At 38.8% G+C, this 20,734-nt stretch overlaps 1 protein-coding gene across 1 annotated transcript; it reads left to right on the forward strand.

Moving 5' to 3' along the window:
- Positions 1-1,353: 1,353 nt before the first annotated feature.
- Positions 1,354-12,156, forward strand: LOC143734377 (NUAK family SNF1-like kinase 1). The gene is made up of 7 exons (XM_077225202.1): positions 1,354-1,825; positions 2,656-2,776; positions 5,069-5,220; positions 6,415-6,480; positions 6,790-6,909; positions 7,733-7,865; positions 7,988-12,156. Exons 1-7 carry the CDS (start codon positions 1,781-1,783, stop codon positions 9,025-9,027), a joined length of 1,677 nt encoding a protein of 558 aa, XP_077081317.1. The 5' UTR covers positions 1,354-1,780; the 3' UTR covers positions 9,028-12,156.
- Positions 12,157-20,734: the final 8,578 nt, after the last annotated feature.

A 20,734-nucleotide genomic window follows, 5' to 3' on the forward strand; every position in this document is an offset into this window, starting at 1 on the left:
GGAGTGGAACAATATGTGAAATTGCACTTGCATACTAAGAGGCATGTGCATACTATTAATCATATTTGCGTTCGGACATATATTGCAACACGTTTACATTCACATAGTTGTGTTGTAATAAACAGCAGTTTAAAACACGTTAGAATTAACGATGCATTTAATCAAACTTGCATATCTGAAAGTGTAATGCGTTCGGCAAATATATTAAAAACTTTAATGTTAGGTACGATTAATCGCAATTAATTACTGAAAAATGTGCGATTAATTCGTTATCTCGGTACTTAAATCAAATACAACTGCGATCTTCACTAAATCTCTTGGGATATGAAAGATCAATCTTCATAACCAGTCAATACAAGCAGCTCATATCATATTTAGTTTTGTGCCTCTCATGCAGTGATGTCCCTTTTGTTGCTGAACGTAATGTTTATTCTGCCATGATAATGCTTTACTATCTGTTATTATCACGTACACAGACAAACACAATGTTCTGACTGTTGATATATGCTACAATCCAGTTCTTGACCTCTACTCCTATGACACAGATAACCGAAGAAATTACACAACATATTTCTTCTTTATGGCTTTACCAGCCTGATTCAGCATAATGACCCGAGCAGACAGACAGATAGTATGTGTGTGTGTGAGCTCTCGCACGTATGAGGTCAGTTCTGTACGTGTTTGCATTGCATCTGAATGCACAAACAAGATCGGATGTCCACAGTACATAACGGTGAACATTCCTTCCACGGTGTGATGAACTGGTCACATGTCCATCATGTGTGTGTGTTTGTCTGTCTGCAGGCGAAAGGTCACTGACAAGTCAAGTAGACAAACATTTTAAAGTCCATCTTGAGGAGGAAATGAAAGCGTGATGGAAAATGAGTATCCTATACGGGGGCTAAAACAGCATGATAGAAATGCAACTGGCTCTAAATTCTGATCCAGGGTCAGTGAGACCTTCATATATGAGTCTCGGTCATCAAAGGGAAACAAAATGTTATGTTCGCAGTAGTGTTTTCATAGGAAGCTGGTGGCCTCTAGCGGTTGTAGGAGGCAGGGACAGTTTATTTCATGAAATGACTTATCCAGCATGTTGTAGGTGGTTTTCTGAGTGTTATGTAGTATTTCTGAGAGGTTTTAAGTTCAAATCCCTAACCCTTTGCAAACATCATTAATGAAATGCAAAAAGTCGTCTGCACTTTTATTGATCCTGTATTCTGTTCAGTTGGCTTCCACACAGATAAACAAATAAAAAGCTCTACTGGTCGGAATCCTGTTACTACCTCAGTGGGAACGCAGTCTTTTTTTCCTTCCTGGAGTTTATTTTAAACTCTCGCTCCTGCTGCGTATGAACAAACTGCGACATTAGTATTCCTGGCGTCTCCAGCGGACCTGGCGGGAGGTGAATACCTTCAACTGCACATAACTTCATGAGCTCATGGAAAACACTCCGTGATGGCTTTCCAATAAAGAGCGGGACTTGCCCCTTCTGCTTTTAGAGAACGGCCCTGGTTTCTGGATTTGTTTATGTCGTTTTATTCCACATAATCAGTTTTGAAACATTCCGCTTGGGCTTTCCTTTTATGGATATAGTCGCTGATTTACCTTCAGCTCCTCGGAAACATGTGGTTTTGGTTTCTCCGAGAAAAGCAGAGATTTGCCCGCATGCTCGCCATTAATGTGAAGACACTGTTCTGGGAATTACAGCGATGATGAGAAGCCACATGGAGGAGCGGATAGACCTGTTTTAGGGACCATTTGGGGCCCGTCAATGTGAATGACATCACGAAACAAACAAAGGACTTCCTTTTTTCCAATGAAGGTCTGTCATCGGCTGACTCGTTGTTCCATTTATTCTTTAAATGGACGTGTAGCACACGCCTGGGAGGGTGAGATAGGACAGAAATAGACAGGAAATCACTATCATTTCCTCTTCTCTCCTGATGACATCATCCATCAGTCTGTGAGCAGGGCATCTCCTCTCTGCCCACATCTTATCTCCTGTTCGAGTGCGTTTAGGTCATGTGATGGTCATATAGAGACATCAGTGCAGTGTCCTCAGGGCCCATGAGAGCCGAATAAACACACGAGAGAGCTTTCATTCCGCTTCCAAACATTGCACCCTCATTTTCCAAAAAAAAAAAACATCAGGAAAATTACACAGCAAGAGGCTGAAAATATGCTCAGTTGTGATGTGTTTATGGGATAATTCTGTGTGTGTGTGATGGGATGATTACACCTCTCCGTCTGAAGAATCTACTCAGGTGTTTTTCTGACATTCAAGAATAGAGTGTTTTTGTTTGAGTGGTTAGTGCACATGCTCAAACAAAAAGCCATGAAACGGTGGCTTATGCTGGCCACGCGCTTGAAGATTTTAAGATCCATTTTGGGCCTGATTTGCCCCCCCCTCAACGATTAGGCATGTCGAAACGGACTTTTTTCCCCAAAAAATACTCAATTGTGTGTAAAGCTACACAATTCTTGGTAAATTGAGAATCACATTTTTTTTGTGTTTAAATTAGGTAAAAAAGTGGTATTCTCCCACGATTCTGAGTGGACAACTAAATAAAATAACATGTAAATTATTAGAGGTTCTAACAAAATATTATTATGAATAATATTTTAAACTCTAAAACTCTTTCTTCTCTTCAGGTTGCCATCAAGTCTATCAAGAAGGAAAAGATTAAAGATGAACAGGACATGGTTCACATTCGACGAGAAATCGAGATCATGTCGTCTCTTCGCCACCCACATATCATCTCTATATATGAAGGTATCTATCTATCTATCTATCTATCTATCTATCTATTAATCAATCCACTCAAACTCAACAATGAATAAAACATACATTTCTAATGAATCATCTTTCATTGACTAATAATAGGCTTGTGTTGTGAAGGACAGTAAAGGCCTTTTGTTTTGTTCATGCATTCATTTTTCAATGAAACTAGATCAGCCTCAGTGAATATGCCCCTGCCCACTCCTGACCAGCATGTGTTTCAATGGTTAAGATCTCCAGAGAAGCCCTGTGTTGATGGTTTCTAAAGACGTTTTTGCTGCCGTCTGGTTTCTTCTGCTGGTTCTGTTCCACGGCGGGCCTGGCGAGCTCTCGGCGCGCTGAGTCGACGGTTTTCCGCTCAAAGTCTGTCTGGGTTTATAGGGCAGTTTATTTTTGAAGAGTTGCCGTATTCATCTTTGTTCTGTGTCATGACACCGCCTGTGTTGTGGTTGGCTCGACCCAAAGAAGGGAGAACACCTCTTTAAACGAGTCTCTGGAGTTACCAGCTTTAAATGAGTCTCCAGAGAATCATTTTTTTCTTGTGTCTGGTTTTGTCTTTCATTGCTCCAGTGTCAGAATGTCTTTCTCTTTTAATTTAATCTTGCCATGTTAAATTATGTTTATGGGTTTGGGCTGGTCGTGGAAATTTTCGGATAGAGGAATGAATGTGAATTGCTTGTGTACCCGTTTAGCAGCGTGAACTTTCCCAGAGGAACATTTTATTACTCAGAGGTTGCTCTTTAATTGCTCAGGAGATTTAGAGTTATGGTTAAAGTATCAAAAGTGTGTCAATTGTTTCTCCCAAAAATTCCACACAACTGAGACAATTGTTGACATACAGTAAGACAATAAAACTCAAGCTCATATTGAAATCTCTGACTTTGACTGGAGACTTGTTTGGCAAGTCTGAGCACAGTGTGAGACTTTTGAAATGACTGTGGTGTTGATTTGGTTATGCTATTTCAATAGTTCACTTTAGATATTCTACTATCTATGAATAACTTTCCATCTACTAGTCAACAAACCCTCATTACTTTGCAATTACATGTAAACTTACTCTCATTAGAGTATTAGTAGACTGTTAGGGTTAGGGTTTGTAGAAAAAATTGACATGTTCTTGCAATGTTACTTGTAGTAAGTAGAATGTCTGTAGGGGAGCATCAAAAATAAAGTGTTAGCAGATATTAAACAGACAGTCTACTAATACTTTAATGACTGCTAGTTAACATGTAGTTTCAAAGTTACTTATAGTCAATAGAATGTCTGTTGATGGACCATCCATATATAAAGTGTTAAAAGATATTAAGCAGACAGTCTACTAATACTCTAATGAGAGTTAGTTTACATGTATTTGCAAAATTACTTAGTAGTTAGTAGAATGTCTATAGTGGACTATCAAATTAAAGCATTATTCTTTTTTCCAGGGGAAACATCTGAGAATCAGGAGTTTGCATTCAACCTCATTGTGATCTAGGAGAAACACTTAAGATATTAAAGACCTCATTTGCAATTTCCTTTCCGACAGGCCACAGTGTATTTTTCAGATAGATTTTCTTACATGACTGTAGAATTTGTCGCCGAGCTTCAATATTTAGCACTTTGAGAAGACTGTGATTTACTGTTTTTGACACAGTAAATATGTTAACTCGGTTAACCTTTCTCTCTAAACTGTATTTGTACAATCTCAGAAGGCCTTGTGCTCACATTCCCTGCTGTTCTGTTGAAAGTGGCGGCGGACACAAGAGATTCTGTAAAAAGATGAGAACCGATTCTGGATGTGTGACAGGAGCCGGCGGCAGCGCCAAACGCTTGGGTGGGGTGATCCGTACGAGGATTTTTGGGGTTTTGCAGAAACAGCCACTTTCTGCTGTGTCGGACTGTAATTTGCTGTGTTTGTTCCTCTGGATTTTTCGGCTTCTCCTGGTCGTTAGTGGATTCTGCTGTGACTGATGAACTTTCTGGACTGGCCACTACAAAACAAAGTCTTTTCAATGTTATGCATCCTGTAGTTTTTTTACTTGTACTTTTTCATTGTGGGTTGCATTCTGAAGAAACAAGGCGCCACCGTACATGTTATTTTTGACTGGATGCCTCCTTATTGAAGCCTTGGCCTAAACTTGACATGGGTCACGATAACCAGCTGGCCTCAAAATGTATCTCGTGTTTTTTTTATATCCTTCTTTATTGTAATATATGTATACAAATATACATTTTATAATGCATTTCATATATATATATATACACACATATATGCAAAGATTTTCAACATGATGTTTTGTTTTATAGTGTTTGAAAATAAGGACAAGATAGTGATCGTTATGGAATACGCCAGTAAAGGCGAACTCTATGACTACATCAGTGAACGCAGACGCCTGACTGAGAGAGAGACCCGACACTTCTTCAGGCAGATTGTCTCTGCTGTGCACTACTGCCACAAGGTACGCACCTCGCTTATCTCTGTCTTTTCCACTCTATCTCTTTCTCAATCCCTTTCTCTTTCCAAAGAGAGCCTCATGTGTCATCAGGGTTCCTGCAGAGATGCACGCGCAGTTATTCGATGAAATCGGGCTGTGCATTGCGAATCTATTATCTTTGGCTCTTGTCAGTTTGGGAGGAATCCTGGAACAGACAACTGATTTGAAACAGCTTTGCATCATGGGTCACACATTTCAGCTTTTAGCAGAGCTGTCGATGGAGTAATAAACCGGCCAACTTTACATTTCCGTGAATAAGGTCTTTCCAGTTTCCTACAATCAGACCTTTTCTTTTCATTTTAATAGAGTTTTAAATTATCTTGATGCAAAGCTAAGCATAAAAATACACAGGCAAAAAAAGACTAGATAAAAAAACGCCATTGTAAATAGATTTTTTTTTTAAAAACGGTTTACACAGTGAATATTTATAACTGACGTTTCACCATTTTTGGGTGAGTTTTTTGTTGTTGTCACTGGTCTCGTTGCAATGCATTATGGGATTGCATTCACATATTTTATCATCAAAATACTGTCTAATTAGGCAGATCACTAGGTTTTGAAACCTAGCCAGTGTTTTGCATCACATCTAACAAATGACAGTCCTGCTCCCCATGATGCTCTGCTCAGAGTCAATCAAGGTCTCCATGGACCTGCACTGGGTGGGCTGGTTTGCAGCTGAAGATGACGTGATGTCATATTTCAGGGCAGGGGAGCTCCCAGACACCAGAGGGGAGGGTAATGAATCATCATCACCATGGGCAACCACAATGTGGGGGGACTTTTGGGTGGGTCCCGTCAGACAACACAAGAAAGCAGTCTGTTAAACTGTCAATTTATAGTCCATCTGCTAAAAGCAGTGCATGCTGAACACATGCTTCTTACATGGTAATTAGAGATCTGTAATGAACTCTCTCAGATCCCAAACCCCTTGTGACTGGGTTTCCGGGTGTGCTGTAACCCAAATGCTGTTTGTTACTTTAGAGGAAACACAAAGACTAACAGCACAATCATGTTCCAATCAAGAGCTGGTGTCTGAACAGAACTGTAATTAGATGTAGTGTTTGTGGAACAGATGTCAGTGGTTAATTGGTCATATTCTGTTGGCTATGATAATATTATCTCCAATCTCTGAAGTGTATTCTGACATTTTCTTTACAGAACGGTGTTGTTCACCGGGACCTGAAACTGGAAAATGTGCTACTGGATGAAAACGGTAACATAAAGGTGAGAATGTTTTTTAAGTTAGGTATGTCCTGAAACAGTTAGTATGTCCTAGTTCACATACGTACTATATATGGTATAACACATTAGGATTAGTGCATCCCAAATTGAACATTGAAAAGATGCTGTTTTCAGTAGGATTTAAATGTAAATGTGAACTAAAAAATTATGGGCTTCATTCATGAATCATGAACAGAACGTTGAATGAAACAATGAAGTGTTGAATGGAACAAACACTTACTAAACCAGAAAAATACAATTTTAGCTGCACTGGTTCTCTAAAACAGAACAACTTGTTTGTTGTTCATTCAGATTGCTGATTTTGGGTTGTCCAACCTGTATCATAAAGACAAGCTCCTCCAGACCTTCTGTGGTAGTCCACTCTACGCGTCCCCAGAGATCGTCAACGGAAGACCGTACTGTGGTCCAGAGGTGAGGCATGCTCAGATAAAGAAAGCTACACAAGCTGCTCTTTATGTTGAACTTTCTTCCAGGGTCATAATAACATGCTGGAATGGTTTACTACAGGCCTGCATGACGTGATGCACAGGCATAAACCCTTGAGGTTTGCATCATCGTAAATGAAACACCCCACAGTTTCATTATGTTAGCGTGTGAAATCCACTGTGAGCGGCTGTGATCTATCAGAGACAGTCTGTGTGGTTAGTGAAGCCTCGTTCTGCTCTTTGATGGGATTATCCTTCCACAGACCCCTTGGATCAGGCAAACACACGCTTGTGCTTCCCTACTGAACATGGAGCGCAGCTGGAGTTTCTTTCTCCAAGTATCTCTGATTATACATCCCAATCCTGGGTCAGAGTTAAAAGGCTCTTTAGAGCTTTACGTGTGTCTCTCTTGTGGTATACAGCCAAGGGCATTTTAAGATAGAAGTAGTTCAGTGTACTTTATAGACTTTAGGATGCAATAATTTGCTGCAATTTTCCTCAGGGGTAGAGAAAACACTACAATGTAGAGGATGTAATCAAAAAGCAAAACTTTGCAATCAATTAAATCAATAAAGTATCTTGCCATGGTGACTACCTTGAGCTAACAATCACTCAGGTCCATAAGTGATTTCCTGTGAACTGACAACTCAAGGACCTGGAAAACCATTCAGGCTGCTGTAGAGGTCATGAGATTTCTAGCCTACATACCTTGTCCTTTCACTCTACTGAAGTGTTGTTTATTCAACATTTAGCAGTAACTCAATGTTCTTTTAGAGTCAGCTGACATCAATGCCATCCATTATTTGTAGGTGGACAGCTGGGCTCTCGGGGTGTTGCTGTATACGCTGGTCTATGGCAGTATGCCGTTTGATGGAGGAGACCACAAAAATCTTATTAGGCAAATCAGCAATGGAGAGTACCGAGAACCATCCCAGTCATCAGGTACTGGAACTATTGAATTCTTTAGACAGTGTTTAGAATGATGTTTGTATAGAGAAATATATATTCGAGTAAACATGTCTTTGATTATGCTAAACAAGAAGCTGGTTTGGTCTTTTGTTTAGATGCTCGTGGCCTGATCCGCTGGATGCTGATGGTCAACCCTGAGCGGCGGGCCACGGTGGAAGACATCGCCAATCACTGGTGGGTAAACTGGGGATGGAAGACCAGTGTGTGTGACTGTGAATCGCAAAGGGATGCTGGCTCGCCCATGCTGGCTCGTCTCATTGACTGGCAGAACCGGACCGAGCCACGACCCACTAAAGCCATCCGGTCCGAACCATTCCTGCTTGTCCGTCAACGGCCAAAAAAGTCCAAGAAAGAGAATGATGTTGGAGTGTCCCACTGTAATGGAGAGGACAGCCTGGGCCTCAAGAGACCAAAGGGCATCCTGAAGACAAGAACCTCTGAAGAGCAACGCTCTCCAAGTCTGGAGGAGATAGAGTCCGGTGCGGGAACCCCAGAGAAGGAATCTGGGCCTGAGGGTGAAGAGGACGAAGAGGAGCAGAGGCTAACAGACGACTCTCCTACCAAGACGATTTCCATCCTTCCTAAGAAGGGAATCCTAAAGAACAACCAACAACGGGAATCAGGGTACTATTCTTCCCCAGAGCGCAGTGAGTCCTCTGACCTGCTAGGTGGCAACATTACACCTCTCGCCGCCAGCTCACCACCAAAGCGAGCGGTTGGTAGAAAAGGCATCTTGAAACGCAACGGGAAGTATTCTACGTATAGCGGCGCTCCTCCTATGAGTGTCCTTGGGGAACCAGCACCTGGCGATTCAGGTTTATCCCGCAGTCAGAGTCGCCCATCCAGTATTGTAAGGGAGGATAGCGACACCATCACCAACTGTTCCTTCAGCGGCGCTGACTGGCCCCCACCCAGAACCCGCCCCAACATCAGAGGCTGCGTGTCTGCGGAAAACCTTCTTCAGCTGGCCAACTTTAAAGGTCTCCAGGCAGCTCCTCCCCTACTTAGTGGTAAATTCAGTCGAGGATCACAGGGCTCTCCAGGGGATAACAGCAGTTTCTCTCTGTTAGGAGATCTTGATGATATGACTCAGGTGTACCAACAAGCCCTGGACATCAGCAACAACTTGTCATAGGGATAGGGGCCTAGAAAGAATGGAGGAGGAGCAAGTGGAAAGCGTTTGTTTGGCATGTTGTTGACGACCAGTGCAAAACTGGGATTCTATGAATGTGAGTCCTTTTTCAATGGGATGATATTGGAGGTTGTGTACAACCAAACCTTAAACCTAACTCCCAACCCTTAACCCTAATCATACCCTATCTTTTCTTACCTTAACCATACCCTATTTTATACATATTCAAAATTTGTATCAAATACAACTTGGGGAACTACAGCCTTGGGGGATTTAAGGTTTTGAAGTAAGTAAAAGTTAAGTTGGTACTCTGTGACACTATCCCCCTACAGGCAAGAAATGAAATTAAATGTTTACATATTAAGTAAAAAGTGAGTTAGCATCATAATAAGGCATCATGTATCAGCAGCCTTGATTAAACTAAAATAAGAGCCAACCGGAGTTTATCAAGCACCTTAAAACTCTCACAGAGCACATGTCATTTGTGGTCTTTACTTCCAAAAAAAAGAAAGAAACCAGGGTCTTGCTCCAAATGAACTGTTGTTGTGTATTATTTATTAATATTTTTGGTAGATTTAGTGATATAAAACTGGTGTGGTCTGGCAGTACTGGAAGAATTAGAAAACTCAAATCTCTCCTTGTCCTTGATTGGAACTGACATATATAATTATTTTTCTTTCTCGGTTATTGCGATATTTCATTTAAACTGCATTTGTAACGATCAAAATCATATTGATCCTATGAGTAGAATCATATCTATGGACTTATAGAAGTGCCCTTTTTTTTCTTTTTTTTATTCAAATTAAATTATGTATGTCATTTCCTTTAGGTGGAGAGAAATGCCAGAGGAAGCTGTCATCAGAACAGCGTTTTATCAATTTTAATTATTTTATTTTATTTTTGAGTTTGTATTGAATGCTTAGAAGAGGCCCAGGACCTCTGAACACAAAGCCAACTCTACAAAACTACCTGACTGCATGGTTAAATTTGCCCCACTACTAACGAGACTGGTGCTTTACAGTCCATTATTCAAGAAGAGGAAGAAGAAGAATAGTCAGTCTGTGATCAGCTTGAAAAGGAGTTTTATTTCCAGAACCTGTTGGGTAATTCAAAGTTCCAGTGTGCTGGATTAGTTGTTTCTGATTGAGTCCTGACAGGAACATGTGTGCATGTAGCATGTGTTTCTCTGGAATGATACTCTTGTGGTTTCTTGATTGGGTTAGGTGACTGTTTGGGGTTTCTGGACAACTTCACCATAACAAGGTTTAACACAAGGTAGAATTGTCAGACACAAGCTCAGCTCTAAAGAATGTTTCAGGAGAAGACAAGCTTGTTTGACTATTTCCAAAGGTTTTTGACTGTAGAAACATTGTCTTTCCCAATGTTTATCTGTTGATGGTTAGGGATCATAATTGCTCAGCTCTAAGAATAACGGATTATTGGTTCTCTGTTGAACTTTGATGCCCAAAACACTCCTGTTAGGGCTAAAAAAAACAAGAACGATTAGTTTCAAAGCTGTGATGAGGCAGCAAATTCCAAAGGCTCTTTAAAGGCATGTTTGGACTAGAGAGCTTCCCTGTGTCGTAGGTTTAATGGGACAGAAGCTTTATTGTTTCAGAATCTTTAGTCCTTTGTTTTTTGTCTACCTGCAGAATATAAGATGAATGAAAGTGCAATTTTATTTTTAAGACATGTTTTGTCTAAATGTTTTTAGAAGGTAAGTGTGAAGTAGCTGTAGAGAAAGAGGTATTTTACAAGGTGTGTTCATGAAAGCTTTTATGGATGGAGGACACTTTTCCAGTAAGAGGGACACATAGAATTATTCACTGGAAAGTATGACGTAGCTTTGTATTTTGCTGCATGAGAAGAAAGACTAGTGCAAGTGTAGAAATAGTGAGATGAAGAAAGTAGATGAAAGGATAAGGGAAGTATTTTGTAACAAAGAAGGTGTTTATGGGTAGAAATGTCAGACATTACTAGAGTAAAGAGATACTATCAGCATGAATGGAAAAATACAATTTGCACCAAAAATTTCAACTGAAAAAGTTAATGGGAGGCATTTTGTTCAAAGGAGGTTCTGGGTAGATATTATAGACACACCTAATGTGTATCTTATCGTACTGCATTTCTGTATTGCATTGTATTGTCAACTGGATTCAGTGATCAAATTATACTATGTTAGTATTTTTATGTTATTGCGCTTCTGTTTTTGATTCTCCAAAATATCGTTATTATTGATTTACCTTACAGAAGAACGTTGTGCGTATAATCAACGATCTCTCCTGATCTCTACAGGTTTTCAGTGCAAAAATGCAGTCCTAATGCTAATGTAAAGCATTTGCATTAAAAGACGATCGATCACAACTACTGCAGTTTTATCAGGGTCATTCGATGTGTTCGAAATCTCAAAAGCCGCCTCGCTGATCTGACCCAATATTTGGTGTCAAGATATTCACTATCAACCTTATTTGTCTTAATATTTTAGGACAAAGTTGAGCATACACTCAAATGTGCCATTGCTAACCATAGTGCCATCATAACTGAGAGTATAAGAGAGGCGGCCATTGCAAATCAAATGCAAACATACTTTCAGCCAAACTGGAAATACCTGGTGCATTTTAGTCAAAAGTCAGCATAGAGGAAAACTTGACTGGATATTAGTATTATGTTATTTATGCATTATTTTATTATGGTTAATTACTTTTGTTGGTCAATGCCATAATCTTTTTTGGGGGTTTGGTATCAGTTTGAAAAACCTGGACTGCCAAGGTATTTTTCGTTCAGTGCCTTTGCTATCTTTTATGATTTTTGTTTAATTTTTTGATAATAAAATTATTACAATTGCATTTTTATACTATATTTATTGGTGGTGAAGCCATTTAATTTCATTTAAAAGCACTCATACAAAGTGTGCATGTGTGAGTGTGTTTAGACGCAAACAAACACTGAAAGACAACTGGAAGAGCAAAATAACAGAAAGATGGTGCATTGTGGTTGTGTTGTAAAGCTTTGGTTGTGTATTCAGCTGCTTTGGTTGTTGTTTGGTGGAGATATCTCACTAACCAGCATTGTTTTGTACCACAGAACCAAATCTGTGTAAAACCAACTCAATAAATGGATCATTTCAAAGGAGCTGATATCTGTGTCTACTTTATTTGAGTGCATTAATGGTTTATTCTTGCATGCGTAAGTCAAGTAATATTCTGCATTTAATATTTAGTAGACCAATTAACATTTTGGATCACTGATTTGGATACCATTTTGTGTTAGACAGGTTTATAACAATATGAGTGTGTGTAAGTTATGACAGATGTCTCATTTTAGGGTGGACTACCCCTTTAAGCAGTTTTTTTTTAACAAAGATTTTACACAAGACCAGAGTATGGAAAAGTGCACATGAATAAGAGAGACAAGATCTGAAGGGAGAAATATATAAAGGAGAGGCAGCTGTCTTTGCCAGCTTTAATTTGATCCAGAGCTGCTCTCCAAGACCCAAGGAAACAGAACAAGAGACCATTTCAGCCGCGTGCCAGAGAGAAAAAGAAATTTAGCAGACCTTCTGCACACACCAGACAGACATAAATACAGTTGTCCTTGATTTTCTAGGTTTAAAAGACAATGTATGTGTCTCAATCATTTGTCTTATTCAGTAATAAACTTCCTAGGGAGTCCCATTGTCAAAATGGCAGAAAAACTCCCACAATGCACCTTAAAAACATATAGGCTAGGCATCAGCTACTCACTTCATTTACTTGCCAGATATGTTATTATGTTATTAATTTTTCTTGAATCTTAAAAAAGTGGAGATGTAGGAAGACAAAAGCACTATTCTGAAGGGATTTGTTTTCTACACTACAATTATTTGCATTTAGTATCCACATTGTATAGGCAAAACCTGACCCACAGGAAAAGTTGGTGATCAGCAGGTGGGCTGGATGGCCCGATTTCACTCTGAACTTGTTCTTTGATTCTGAAATACTGATCCAGGAACTGTGAGAGATTACACCTGATTATCGTCGCTAAATGGACCACACACACAGAAAGACAAGTCATCGCACACGCGCTAATCAATTCAAGATACGTATAAGCTCTTAGACGAAAACCTGATCGCACATATTCAGACTTACTGTATTGTCCACAACAGAAGAACAGACACACATCTGCTTTCTTCTTTCCTCTCCCCCTCCTCACGGCTCAACCTCTCATTCGCTTTCTCTCTCTGTAGTGGTTTGAGAAAGTTCCAGACATTCCTGAAAGGATTCCGCTCGGCAGCAACCAGTCAGCAATGAATTCCAGAATAGCAGGACAACGGCTAAAAATAGAGACGAGGACGATTTGATGAAAGAAGTCTTACAAAATATACTCTGGCGGCATGGTAGGAAATGATTATCATATCCAAACATAAAGATATCACAACAAAGTTCTAAGTAAAAAAGATTAGAAAAAAAGCAATTACTCTTATTTACAAAAAAGATACCATGGTAATATCACAATATTCCAAATACACATTTTTTTGGCATTACTGTGAATACCCTTACAAAAAGTACTGTAGCTTTAATGGGGTGTCAGATAGCTAACTATGGTTGAAATATACCATGGTACTGAAAATAATACTATAATATATAAATATTTAAATACTTTTTAATATACTGAATGGTTACCATACATAGATTGTATTTACACTGCACTCCAAGGTATTTCAACAAATAGCACCGTAGCTACATGTCCAGAAATATACCTTTACAAAAAGTACTGTGGCGGTAAAATGATACAGTGATAGAATCAGATGGTTATACTATGGTACTTAGAAATATATTCTACTATGGTACTAAAAATAATACCACTTACTTACGGTATTTACATTGTATTCTGGTAGTTCTAAAAATGCCATGGTACATGTCCAAAAAACATGGTAAAAGCATTATGAATGATTACCACATCATTGTGAATGATTACCACATTTATATGCCAATGTATTTACATGGTTCTCCAAGGTAATTCAATGAATATCCTGGTATTGCCACAGTAAATGTAAAAAAAACATGGTATGTATTACTATGTCAAAAAACTAATATAACCTTAGTACTTTAGACTATAGTACTTTAAAGCCATGTGCTATGGTACAGTATTTACATGGTTCTTCTAAGAATACCATGGTAATACCATGGTACATGTCCAAAAATCATGGTAGCATGGTACTTTTGATGTAATCCTGAATAATTACTATATTTAGTACCATTGTGTATGTATAAATCATGTACTGTACCATGTTTTTTATTCTTCCTGCTGCTTCCAAGAATATATGCAGTATGATGGTAGTTTTTGTATTACATTATCATAATATTACCATCTGATACAATCAATGAACAATAGTACTTCTACAGTAGCTTTTTTGTAAGGTCTAGCAAGTGTCTGGCTGGCTGTAATACAGTTTCTGAGCTCCTGCTGGGTTTTAACCAGCGCTGTAAATGCTCAGTGAGGAGTATCATACAACCAAAATATTCACAGGAAGACATCTCTATCCCTGGATAAACTCCTGTCCATCAACTCAAGAGCTCTTTCCTCTGAAACTCTTTTAGCACCCATCGAGTGTTGTGTTCAGAACTTCTGTGGAAGTTAGGCCAGATCTTCTAAGGATGTTGGGAAGCCTTCATTTCCTCCATCCAACCACTTGTGCTCCATCTTTTGATATCCGTCTTAAAGCTGCGGGAAACACTCACTGATGCATAAAGAGCTTAATTTCTCTCGTTGGTGGAGGAAGAAAGAGTTTTTGGAACATCTGCCCTATTTTCAAGAAGGAATGGAAACAGTTTTAAAGCAAACATTTGGGGTTGCAGCTGTGTTTTATTTGAGTCATTGATTCAGTACAATGACAGATAGGCATTAAAAATGGCCATGCAGTTCAACGAACCAATTCACAGTGACAGATTTGTTTACAAAGCTGTGAATCAGTTCACTTGTAGAGTTTAAAATCGTTAAATTTAGCATAGTGTTTACACTACAAATGCAATATGATTCTATGTGGTTGGTTTGAATGATTAGATCAAAATGCGTCACCAAAAGAGAGCATTTTTGTAACTTTTTAGTGCTGTTTACTTGTGATTGGGATGATAATATGGGGTCATTAAAATACATTTCATAGGCCAAATAAATATATGAAGTAGATAATCTACTCTTTGTTTCTGAATGCATAGCCCAGCTACAACGCAGATTTTTTTCAGGGCTATTTTCTTTGATTAAAGCTTCTTTTATCCTTCTTTCCATTCCTCTCGCTTTCTCTTATTCAGCTTCCTTCAAATAAACTTTAACGTCTGAATCTGAGAGAGGAAAAGCGTTTATGCCGAGAGCAGTTTGGAAACGGTCTGTGAGTGGAATCTTTGAGATTTTATTTGTGGGAAAGCGCTAAAGAAACTGCTGATGGATTCTACATGCCGTAGATTTAAAGCCGAAGCCGAGAGCGTTTGGCATGTGAAGACTCTAGTTAACCTTCATTCAGGCGGGATTACAAGCGTGGTCTGATTTCAGCCCAGCCCATGATAAACGGGGAAATAGAGAGAGTTAGCCATAGGAAAATAAGATGTGTGACTGATTTGTCCTGTAAAAACTGTAGGAGTCTGTTCTTTAAGAGCTCACTAAAGCCTAAGAACACCAAGAACCGGACTGAGGCAGTAATATGTGTCCCACACCTCTTTCTTTCTTTTCATTTCTTGTTCACAGTGGAAACATCTCTCAATTTGCTTTTTCATTTTCATTTAAAACGTCCATATTGTGTTGTCTCAGTGAAGTTGAGTATTCATTTAGAAATTATGTGGGATGGACTAGATTTCATCCATCAAACTATACTATTAGGGCTATGATATTTTCCCCAGTCTTATTTAGAAATGGAAAAAATATAAATTTTTGACTTAAAAAAAAAAATTCCAAAATCATAAATTCCCCCCCCCCCCCCAGGAAAATCAATTTAATATATTTTTGTTCAATAATATTTTATATAGGCTAATATATTATTTTGAATTTTGAGGGGATTTTATGATAATATGCAATATTTATACAATTTGTATGAGCTGTTTTTTCCATTAAAATTAATATAATCTTTTTTTTAAATATATATTTCAGATTAAAATAGAGTGAAGGCCTTTAACATATCTGAATCATGTCCATGATTTTATTTTGTCCATGATTTTTTTTAAGTGTCATCCCATTCCAATGAAGCGAAAAAATTAAAAAAATTAAAAAAATTTGGCCAGTTCTGACCGAAGAGGCCCAGAGGGTTAAAAGGGAGAATCCACAAGATATTAAAGAAATCATACATATTAAAGCACAAGATAAACCAAGCTGAATGTGCAACAATGGTAATGAAGAATGCCGGAGAATGAAAGGCTCACGCCACAAAATAGACAGACAGAAGCAGCGGTGACCCGACAGAAGAGGGATGGGGTTCAAGGACACTCAGCTGAGAGCCAGTAGGGTATTCGCGGTGGTCTCTACCTATCACAGTTAAAGGTTTATGATGCCAGATTTGGCCCTTGTGGTTCACAGCTCTTGTAAAATTCTGAGGTCACCTCTCTAAAAACACACACAGTCTTTATCTCTTTTCCATGAGGTTACAAAACACACACATGCATTATTGCTCTCACTCAACAAATCTCTCACTATCCTGAGTGTTTGCATTTAACATACCCCCGGTTTCACAGACAAGGCTTAAACCTAGACTAAAATGCATGTTTGAGCTGTTTTTACTGAAAAAAACTTGCACTGACATATCTTAAAATACATCAGTGCCATTGTTTTGTCTCAGGATGCACACCAGTATTTAAACTAAGGCATAATCCTGGCTAAATCTAAGCCCTGTCTGTGAAACCAGGCCAAAGTCTAATAAATGCTTTAAGTACTGAGTTGGGCCCAGCAATTTTAATTATAATAGCTAACGTTCTAAGAGGATGGAAGCCGATTGTGACTCTCTGAAATACATTATTTTATGCAGTAACAGTCAAGTTCAAGCGCTTTCTGCAGGTTACATCGTTTCGCCAGTAGGTGTCGACGAGTGACTGTATGAGTGAATCAATCATTGAATAGTTAATTCAACCGATTTATTAAACAACACCATTCATTAGGTGTGTTCGACTTAAAGAGGAGCTGCTCAGACCGATCAGTGTATGACATCAAAGTACAGCGAAAACAATTCGAAAGCATACAGCTTTCTAAAAGCTTTCTTTGTGCTTTGATGTCATACATCGATTGGTCTGCAAAGCGCCACTTCAAGTCGAACACACTTAGAAAACTTTGGCAGACTTCAGACAGACTTTTAAGGCAGTGTCACCGTTTAATGATCTACAGCAAAATAGAGAAAGCTTTTGGTGAAAAATAAGCTACTATAGTAATTTCTTGCTAGAAATGACATCAAAAGTGGAAAATGGAAAAAAAAAAACTTACATTTACACACACTGACCACCAACCACAACTTTCAGATGCCATATTTTATTTTTGACTTAACTATCACGGAATGGATTGTGGGATATCAAAGGCAGTGAAGGATACATACACAGGATAAATAGCGATCAGATGAAGGTGTCTCAGGAGACAGGAAGTAAAGCGAACATTGGATTCGGACGTGCCTTGATACCTTCATACCTTGTAATGCGTCCAACGAAGGCAGCATTTCTAAATAGGGATGCAGCCCTATTGATTCATTAAATAAATAATTCAACATGTCCGTTCAACAACACAGATTAATTCAGGAACTAATCATGAATAATTCATTCATAAAGGCAGAAAACGGTTTTGTTCTGAATGAGTTGTTGCACGAATCAGTTGAATGAATGACTCAGTGATTATTTCATTCAGCTGAGTGTCTTAACACTGATTTATTCAGGAAAAGAGTGGGTGCGTTTATGAATGAATCATTGAATCATTAATTCAACCTATTAGTTCAACAACACGGAATAATTTAGGAGCGCCATTCCTCGCGTGTTGCATGGAAATGCAGAATTATAATTGATTCTGCTTTGGCTTCATTTGAAACTATTACGAAGGAGAAATTAACAAAGCAACTGGCAATAAGTGTGTTGAAAATTCTCAATATTCATTTTATGGAAATGTTGTTTAGAAGCAAGATCACAATCGTTCCGAATATCATGGGGCTCGTTGTATTTGTGTGATTCAGCAGCCTATTTTCCCCGAGCGTGTGAGAACAGCTATTTTGGGAGGGAAAGTTTAAGATACAATCTTCCTTAGCTGTCACGAAGGGAGGAAAACTCCTGATATCAAAGCTAAATTGGCCTTTCTGAAATTACCCTTTATGACGGATGGCGCTCTGGCCCGCTTTTCTCTTAAAAGGGAGGGATTTATACTCTTTACTCTTCTGTAAAACAGCAGTGAAATTTTGCTGGGAAAACAAATGAAGAGATAGTCTTTTGAAAAGCAATCCCTCTCTCAGCGGTCTGACCCCCCTGTCGCTCGGGCAGGCTGATGAAAGATTCCCTCCTCCTTCCCTTCCTTCCATCGCACGCAACTCTCGGGAAAACCTGAGAGGAGGAGAACGGGGTCAGGAAGACAGATGGAAGGAGGGCTGAGACAAGAGAGGACAGGAGATGCAGAACGAAGGAACGAGATAAGAAGTGAGATCTTCTCAAGATAAATATAAACCAGCAGGTGACAAACTTAAATGTTTTTTATATGCGCCAAAGCGTTACGAAACGGTACTGCAAAATGAATGCCTGATTTCAAACAGCCCCCATTAAATCAGATTGTCATTTTCATACAGTGATATTTTAATTAGGTTTTTGATTACATTTTTTAAATAAATAACTAGATTTACTGAAATGTATTGTGGTGGCAATTTTAATGATATTCATTGATCTTTAGTAAAATATAGATGATTCAAATAATGTCACATGTGTGTCTCTCACTTGTAGTGAGAGAAGATTCTGTTTATGTACCTGGGGAGGCAGAAGGGGGAGACACTCCAGAGAACAGACGAACAAGGACCTCTGACCTAGATGTCAGAAGGCCATTTGGTGCAGGGGAGCTTAGTGGGCCAACTAGTGACGTCTATGGAAAACTACTGGGAGGAAGGCTCTGGGGGGAAGAAGGCCTTGAAACTAAGATAAAAGCTAGTTCAGTCTGTCTGGGGGTGTGTCACTCTTCTGCACAGGGTAACAACTGTGTATTAGACTGCTCCTATTCTTGCAAGAATAAATACTTCTATTTTATATAATTTGACTCTGACTGTCTCTTACGCAGTGATGTTTGTTTAAGATGAATTTTTGCCACAACAGATTGGTGTCAGAATAGTGGGATTCCTTGGAAGTGCCTTCTGGACCTGAGAGCGGACGGTGTTTGGCCACCTGGACTGAGCAGTTCCAGCTCTACCTCGTAAATTTCAGAGAGAGGGGCCGACCGCTATCAGGGCCAGGAGAAACTCCACTGGAATCAATTGAAAGAACCCGGTGGCAACAGAAGCATCTCTGGTAAGAGACAGTTCAATTTATTTTCTTTTGGGTAAGTTAATTAAATTCAGTTTAATTGGGGAGAAGAGTGAAATTGAACCATATTGGCTGAAGGCTGTTTCTGTGGTACGTAATCTGAGATTAATTGAGATCTATATAGATCAAGAAATTTCAAACAGATACGAGGGAAAATGATCTGAGATTAATTGAGGTCTGTAACAGAACAAGAAATTTCAAGCAGATAAATAATCTGGGATTAAGTGAGAACTGTAACAGATCAAGAGATTTCAAACAGATAGGTACCCTGAAAATTAGTTGTTCCACGACGGAGCAAATTGTTTTTAGGTACTGAGGCTAATTAGGGGGAACCAGAACAGTTTTTGGTAAACCTTAATTAGGAGGGCACTAATAGTGCAACCCGACCGATTTGGGTTAAAAGAAAGAATCGGGTCTGTTGGGGACGCCTAAACAGATTAGAGAAAACGCGCGTTGAAGAGAAATCCACAGGGAACAGAAAACAGCCAGTATGGGAAAATCTCAGAGTAAGCATGCCAAATTTGATACACCGGTTTTCTGTAGAACTAGGAAAGTATGGGGGGAAATGTATGTTTTAGATATTGAAGTAGGAAGAAGCAATAAGGCTGTCTGTGTGAAATAGAGGGAACTGTAAGTGAGACTTGGTGGAAGAGGGAAGTGAAAAAAAACAAAAAGGTGGTGTGTGAGACATGTGTGTGTGGGGATTGTGCAAACAATCATGTACTGGTTAGATAATGAAGGAACTGGCATGTTTGAGAAAAGAAAGGAGAAGATAATGAAGGAACTGGCATGTTTGAGAAAAGAAAGGAGAGGATAATGAAGGAACTGGCATGTAGGGAAAAGAAAGGAGAAATATAGTAGAAAACTATATGTGATGAAAATAGACATGGTCTGACAGAATTTATGGAAGTCAAATTAACTGTTTAAATGATATGAAAAGTTTTAGAATAAAATAAGGCATTGTATGATTGACAGGGATTAACATGATATGAAGAATGTTTTAAGCAGAATGGGGAACAATTCTAGATTTTGATAAAATAATGATTGAAATGATGATATATCTGCTTTATTTTATTAATGTTAAGAAAATAAGGGTATTGAAGCAAGTAGCAAAATAATGGTTGTCTGTGTAATTTACGGACTGAGTAATATAATCTGTTTTGGAGAAACAGTAGAGATAAGACTGAGACAATAATGATAATATTAAGTTGAATCTGCAGACTGAC

The sequence above is a fragment of the Siphateles boraxobius genome, unplaced genomic scaffold (genome assembly GCF_051911475.1).
Source record: "Siphateles boraxobius isolate OS27281-9 unplaced genomic scaffold, OSU_SipBor_1 129, whole genome shotgun sequence".
NCBI lineage: Eukaryota > Metazoa > Chordata > Actinopteri > Cypriniformes > Leuciscidae > Siphateles > Siphateles boraxobius.